Raw genomic sequence first — 7763 nt, forward strand, 5'->3', positions numbered from 1 at the left:
AACCCAAGAATTGGATTGAAGAAATAACCCAAGTATTTCAAGAGAGTACAAAAAGTCATCTAAATTGTGCGGCAAAAATACACTTGGTAGCATTTGTTCTACTTTTTTTCTTTTTTTTTAAATAAAACAGGGAGTTTGTAGTTTACCTGCAAATCTTTCTGGACTTTCAGAGAACAGCAGCTCCAGCTTTCCATCATCTGGGAACAAAGAATCTGGAAAATTCAGAGTAAAAAAAAAAAATCAGACAGCTGGACGCTTCACTCCAAAGTGTTTCCACGCGTCCTTCACACCTGCACACCTGACACCGCTCCACAGTTGGTTCAGGTGCACACGAAGCAGCCCGGCTGACAGATTTATCAGTTACAGATTAAAGTCTGGAGGGCTGGTGATAGAGTAGAGCTCTAAAAACAGCTGGTACAGTGTGCACTCCGCAGACAACAGGTTATAAATACCTTCACAGGCGCAGTCAAGGTCCGCCTTGGAGAAAGAGAGGGTGTGTCCGGCTGTGATTCCTGTGTGAAACTGAAGACGGAAGACGACCTGCCGACTCCCTGACCAGCTGCTTTTATTATAAGAAACCACCTGAAATGAAAGAGAAGAGCGCTGTTGGCTCTCTGCAATCCCTAAACTTCTTCAGCAAGTTCTCACTTTTTATTTTAACCAGTTTAATTAACTTATTACACATTTGCTGTGTGGCTTAGGAAAAAGTTGAGCCTGTGACCACATTTGATGCCATTTTTATCATTTTTTCCCTGTTTTTTAAGTTAGTTACAGGTCTTGTATTGTTTTAATGTATATTGTTTCTCGTGGGGAAAAAAATAATGTGTGGCCATGAAACAGTTAAATTGTATAACAAAACACTAAATCCTGGCCACGAAATAGTTAAATGATGCAAACAAAATGCTATAATTTTGACAACCAAAATGCTAATTCCTGGCCATGAAATAAACACTCACTCCAATAACAATTGTTTTTTTTGTGTTTTTAACATATTTTTGTGGACTTTTTCTCATGATGGAAGACATACAAAGAAAATTAAGATTAAAATTGCATTCCTGTGTATTTCTTTATTCAAACATTAAATCAGGACCAGACAAAAAAAAATGCATTTTGAAGATTATTTGTGATAAAAAAAAATACTCTATGGATCACAAGCTCTCTGCACCACTCTATTTTGATAAAAACAAAAGATCCATCCATCTTGGTTTTCATCCTCTGAGCTGTCATCTGGCTCAAAACTGTACAACTTAATATCTCAGATATTGCTCCCCATTTTTGTAGCACCGATATTGTTAGGTTGGTGGTGTGAGGGTCTGTAAGCTAGTGGGAGAGCATGTAATCAGAGAGTGGAATGGATCGGGGACACAAAATTGTTTAATCGCACCAATAATAGTGGGCGATTTGTGACCACATTAGAATTAATTTGTACGAGTGACATACTAATTGTGGTCAAAAATTAGTTTATTATGAACAAATTGCTAATTCCTGGCCACTAAATAGTTAATTCTTTCCAACCAAATGCTAATTTGTAGCCACAAAATAGTTAATTTGTACAAAATACAAATTCACGGCCTCAAAATAGTTAATTATTAAGAACAAGATACTAATTTTGACTACGAAATTACCAATAATGATGTTAATACCATTTCTAGAGTGGCCAGTAAAATACCTAATACCTCACAAAAATGATGATTTCATTAAATCTTAGGCTTTTTAGAATGCATTTGTGTTTTAGCCTAAAATAAAACTCAATCATATCGTCTCTGTCCATCATGTAGCTTTACTCTATATCGATGTTTTTACCCAACAGACCATGAATGTCAATATGAATATTTCGTTCACATGTATGAACTGTTTTATGGCCAGAAATGAGTATTTCGTTTAAATTTTGTGCGACTACAAGTTTGTTTGTGTACCATGTCATTAGGTATGCTCTGTACTTTACAAACATGCAAACTATAGTTACTAATGTTACAGTTTTACTCACTTTCTCAGTAAGGTGAGGGAGGTTTCCTTAAAACATTAATTCCACATTTAACCCTTTAACGTATAAATGTATTTCCAGCTATTAAAAAATATATTATTTCTGCTTTTATTTAGATGCTAAATTCAGGTAATTTTGGACCAAAAATGTTATGATGAATATTTGCATCGAAAGGCAGTTTATTAAAAGAGCTAACAAATAGAATAATGAGTATTATGAACTTCACAGATGAATGGAAGAATACTACTCACTGTGATGTCACCGTTGAGCAGCTGAGCCGGCTGAAGCACAAAGTAGAGCCGGTCCGTCTGAGCAGCATTAGCGTGGCTGAAATGGAGATGATCACATATTTCAGGAGGTGATCCAACCTGATGCCACTCACAGTGTTTTAAAGATGTGCAGCTTACTAGACTGGTGATGTGCAAACAGCTTGGAGACTTTGATAGACCCTCAGAAAGAGGCAGCACCCTTACACATGTAGAGAAGAGAATGTTGAGTTACAGTTTTAACACAGTTATGCACTTTTGCAAATGGCAGACAGTATTCATTTACATTAGAAAGTTTTCTATTTTTCTCAGTAACTCAGACAATCAGATGTCATCACTATTGAACTTTTCCCAATGGTGGGTACATCTTGACTGGTCAAGAGGGAGTAGCCAGATTTGTTTTTCCTCCAAGTATCTGCATTTATTTGATAGTCTTATAAAAATAAATAAATACAACAATGTCATAATTGTAAATACAGTAATTGGCATAGTTAGTTTATTTAAGTATTTCAAAAGATTTTTCACAAGTTCTTATACCTGGGAAATGAAAGGACACAGATGGGACAAGACTTTCTTTAATGTCCTTTTTACATATGTAGAAGAAATAAAAACAGAGGAAAAAATAAAGAATATGAATATATATATATTTTTTACTAAATATATATATGCAGTGTTCTCCCGCTTATTTGCATTTCCTTTTTTCAGTTTCACATATTAGCAGATTTTTTTTTTTTCAGTCACGAAACTCCTCCAGTTTGTCACAAAAACTCTGACAACTCCATATGCTTGTATGAAACTTTTGCTTCCGAAGGGGCTGCAGGAATTTCCCAGGAGGGGGGTACAGTTTAAGAGCACGCCAGCCTGTTCAATACATCCACTCACAAAAGCCTGCATGGAGAAATGGCATCAGCTGACACAGAAGGTGCTTGAAAAATTCCCCATAATTATTATCCAGAGCAGGTGTTTCTTATGGCTGAAACCGGAAAATTCTGCTTCTCTCAAGTTTACATTTTTTCACGTTTTTAAGTTAATTTTTTGTTTCTCTTTAGTCATTAGTTTCAGTTTATTTATTACTAGTTTTCATTTCCACCAAGCCTGAAACAATGCATTTCATGAAAGAAAAAAAGAGTAAAATCCCCAGATTCAGATGAGAATAATCTTTATAGTCAGGACACTTCAGACTCATCGGCGTATATGACCGTGTAAGAGCCCATAATATATTTGACTCCAGCAGATGCCTGTGGTGTCATTCACCTCTATTGCTGATTTATTTTCCAACACTTTCTATCATGGATCAGGAGTGAGAGTTGGAAAATGAAGATGTCAGCAGGTCACATTAAGGATATAATCCTTTTGTAAGACCTGAGTTGGCTCCTTTGCTATTTGCTAGTGGGACACAAGTAAACAAACCCTCCACTGCAGGGTGTCTGGAAGGTATTTATGTCAGGCAGATGACACAAACTCCTCAACCAGCCTGTAAAATAAGACTCCAGAGCTCATTTTTTCGTTGAAAGTCCTGAACCTGTAGGATCCCACTGTTCCGTGTCTGGACCGGGCGTTGGTTTAAGACAGAGGCTTTGGCAGTCTGATCCTATAATGGAATAGAATTTTGAGTTTGGAATGTCACTTTTGTCTGTCTGCAATGTCCTCATTAAAAAAGGGGTTAGTGATCATAGGAGTTTCTACAAACTGAGCTACAGATACACCAGGCATGTGCTCAATGCTGGGTCTTTAACGCCCTTTTAGCCCATGGTGTTCACACTGGACAAGCAGTGAGGGGCTTCTTCTTTTTCCACTGTGTACTATAGCATGTCTACCACCTTCTGATGCAAGAAGTTTGTTCCAAAATGTCGACCTGGAGCAAGATTTACAAAAGTTGCTCCAGGTCTCACAGTTTTATTTTGACATGCAAAATTTCCAGCCAGGAACAAACCGCAAAAAGGGATCATCATCCTTATGTCACTGCCAAATCCAAGTCCCTTATTAGTCAAAGTTTGACCTGGTTTAGCTTTCAATTTACACTTAATGGCCGAGTGTTTTGTTCATAAAGCACAAAAATGGTTGCAGAAACTCGTGTAGCTACATATTAATCCAAAACGTGCATTAATGAGTATTGACAAACTTTTTATTGGACGAGGATGCTTGAATGCACGTTTGGCGTGAATGTAGCTTTAAGCTCTAAGGAAAGATTAGCTGATAAATGGAAGAGCACATATGTAGTGATTTTATTCACCTCCATCAGGGTGTATTTTGGGGAGGCCGTGAAGAACCACACAGAGGAGGAAACACGGTGAGAAGCGCATCTTCAGTCCCCCCTTTAGAACACTGCCCAGCGTCCATGCGTACCTGAAAAACAAACCAGTGTGGTTGAGTGATCACGGATCAGGGGATTGACTTGATGACATTTAGGATCCGAGGTGTAAAACTGGAGCTTATCTTTGACCCCAAAGGTGGAGGCGCTCACCGTTTCTGCGAGGGCGTCATCTCAGTGGACAGCTTGTCTTTGTAGAACCTCCTCATGGCAAAATGGTCAAGAGAGAGGTCTGCACTGAGAGGGACACACATTCAAGTGGTCATAAAAACAGATTTTATACTTATATATGTATTTATATTACACTAAAATGACTTAATTGATGGAAAAATGTAAAATGACAAAAACAAATGCTTAAGGAAATATGAAATGTTGATTTTACTGATGGTTTTAAAGAGTTAAAATGAAAAAGCTGACATCAGAGCAAAAAATAATTTCCCCCATAAAGCAAATAATATCTTTATCACATTTAAGTGTGCAGGACAACTAAACAAATCCTTTATTTTTATTTTAAACCTATTTATCTCTGGACTTGCTGATATGATTACATGGATTAAGTAAATGTAGGGATTTTTTTTATTATTATTACAAGAACAACTAATGACACTAGCTTTTAGAAAATATGCTACCAAAAGCTTAAGAGCATTTGTGTCTTTTTATGGCAAAAACTTCGACCAATTTATACATTTAGTGAAATTTTGCGAGATTTCTTGAAGACCCACTCCAATGGAAATTGTGTTTTTAAATACATTTCAGAAATAATTATTTAAATTAAGCTCATAATTGCATTTCTGAGTATTTATTTATTCATTTTTTGTTAATCAAGAGCACATGAAAAAAATGCTGTTTGGAAAAACTTGTAGCTGTAATGTAGAAGCTCCCCGCTCTGCTCCGCAACGGGAAGGGGGCGGGGTCACTTCGCACCAACAGTCCTACACCTCAAAGGTGAATTCCTAATGAACTCCAGCCACTCTGTAGAAACTATGTCCTAGAAAATTATTTTGGCAAAAAAAAAGGCCTTATGATAATCCAAAGATCACTAGGAACACTTTTATGGAGAGAAAATAGACTCACTCCAATTTGTGGGTGCATAATATTTGATTTGTGCATAAATTATGATTTGTATGTAATTCTTGATTTGTGCATTACTTTGGATTTGTGCGTGCATATTCTTGATTTGTAACTGATATAATGTGTTTTGTGCATAAATAAAACAATTACAAAATAAAAAAAAAATACAAAATACAATTTACACATGCACAAATTAAAATGACAACAGCTTGAAACTAATTACACACAAATATCTTTATAAAGTTCACACGAATCACCTCTTACGTACGGACAAAGCCTAAGTTACACACGGATTCCATCGTGAGACTCTTTTCACGCTCACTGACTCATCTATGAGTGATGCGTTCAAGTACAACTAGAATGCTGGGTCATTAGAGTTTTCTTATCAGCTGTTTTAAACTTAGATTGTGATTAATATCTGGTGAAACTTGACATTTTCCCACTTTCTTAAACAGATGTGCCTGAAAATTAATATAAAAATTGTCTAATTAAGTGATTTTAAAACACTTATCCTTTTTAAAAATAAATATATCTCTCAGAACTGATGCTTCCTTTCTACAGCCCTGATGCTTCCTCTCTACCCTGACAGTGCAGACACTGGGGTCTCTGTCCCAAGCACTGATCACCTTGTCATGATGATAGCAGGCAGTGCCCTTCTAAACTCCTGCAGATCGTTGGGCCGGTGGTCTGATCAAGACTCTCTGCTAATTTTTTTACTTATGCACAAAACATATTATAGGAGTTACAAATCAAGAATACGCATGCACAAATCCTAATTTATGCACAAATCAAGAATTATGCACCCACAAATCGGAGTGAGACTATTTTCTTTCCATACTTTTTAAATAAGAGATAATCAACGAGGGTCCTTGAGGTTCAAGTCTTGAACTGATGAAGTATGATTTCCTTTAGGAATGTTAATATAGTAGTCATGGTTAATCAATGCCATTATCCAGATCCCAAAGGTACATGATAACTCATGATGTTCCTCTTTTGTCTCACTGCTCTTTAGAATTTTTCTATCAAATTATGGACATAATCAGAAGTCTTCATCAAATGTAGGACAATTTTAAAAAAAAATTTAATTCTCTACAGATCTATTTTTTTGTCCATTCTTTTTCCTCTCGTTGAACTCTGACCTTAGCAAAGTCTTCCAGGAAGGGAGAAGTTTAAAGGCTCTAATCCTGGGAGGATCCACCCAATTTTCAAAATAAAGCACAACCTGGAGACTCCTGAAGGCCCAGACAGAGTCTGCATTCAGGATGGAATGAAAACAGAGTGGTTTTAATCAAGTTGGACCTTTTGGGTAAACTTGCCATCTCACGATTTTAGCAGAGCGGTCTGCGCTTGGAGCTGCAACAAACCCAGCGTGACTCATAAACAGAGGGAAACCTCTCTGGAGTCACTTTGTGCCACGAAAGCAGGTCGTCTGTTCAGACTGATGCATGTCAGAGAATTTGTTTCTAAAATTCTTCATTTTTAAGCTAAATTTCTTAAAATGTATTTACTAAGAGCAGTAATCTCCCACATGGCTGATATCATTGACCTGACAAAACAGGCTCATGCCAACCAGATATTTCCCAACTGTGAGTCAGCTTTACAACTAGGAAGAGTGTGCACACTCGCACGTGCACACCAGAAAGCTTAAAACAGGCTTGATCTGATTGTTTGCTACATTTTAGGATAAAAAATACTGCCTACAGGCTAACGTGTGCCGAGTTGTCACGTTTGCTTTTGTCTGGATTTACCCATATGTTGAATGGAGAGCCTGAAAAGGAGGAAGCAGTTAAATTTAAAGTCGCCACGGCGAGCCAGACTGCCCTTTCGCCTGCTGAAGACGCTCACTAGGTCTTTTGTTGTGTCAGTGCTCTTTGATCTGCAAATACTCCCAACAGTAAATGTCAGTGTTGAGCCTTTACGGTTCCACCCGTTTGAACGTCTGACACTTTTAGGCCGTGTGAGCCAACATGAGGGAATATAAGCAGTCGTGGGAGCCATATGTATAAAAAAAATAACTTTGTTTGTTGCCTTGATGAAAAACTATTGTCAAAATACTTGAAATTTACAAAACTCATGCAGGCAAAAAAAAGTTGTATTTATTTATGTAAAATCAAACTATATATATATATAT

At 37.0% G+C, this 7763-nt stretch overlaps 1 protein-coding gene across 2 annotated transcripts in view; it reads right to left on the reverse strand.

Moving 5' to 3' along the window:
- si:ch211-191a24.3 (tensin-3) overlaps nucleotides 1-7763 on the reverse strand; it is a 66370-nt gene that overhangs the window by 48949 nt on the left and 9658 nt on the right. For both annotated transcript variants that reach the window (XM_024279042.2, XM_024279043.2), the window contains 6 exons: nucleotides 4715-4798; nucleotides 4484-4596; nucleotides 2392-2452; nucleotides 2236-2311; nucleotides 453-582; nucleotides 147-212 (listed from right to left, as the gene is read on the reverse strand). In XM_024279042.2, the coding sequence (XP_024134810.1) occupies nucleotides 147-212; nucleotides 453-582; nucleotides 2236-2311; nucleotides 2392-2452; nucleotides 4484-4596; nucleotides 4715-4798 (530 nt within the window). The remainder of the gene's footprint in view (nucleotides 1-146; nucleotides 213-452; nucleotides 583-2235; nucleotides 2312-2391; nucleotides 2453-4483; nucleotides 4597-4714; nucleotides 4799-7763) is intronic.

This window comes from Oryzias melastigma, linkage group LG4, assembly GCF_002922805.2.
Source record: "Oryzias melastigma strain HK-1 linkage group LG4, ASM292280v2, whole genome shotgun sequence".
Classification (NCBI taxonomy): Eukaryota; Metazoa; Chordata; class Actinopteri; order Beloniformes; family Adrianichthyidae; genus Oryzias; species Oryzias melastigma.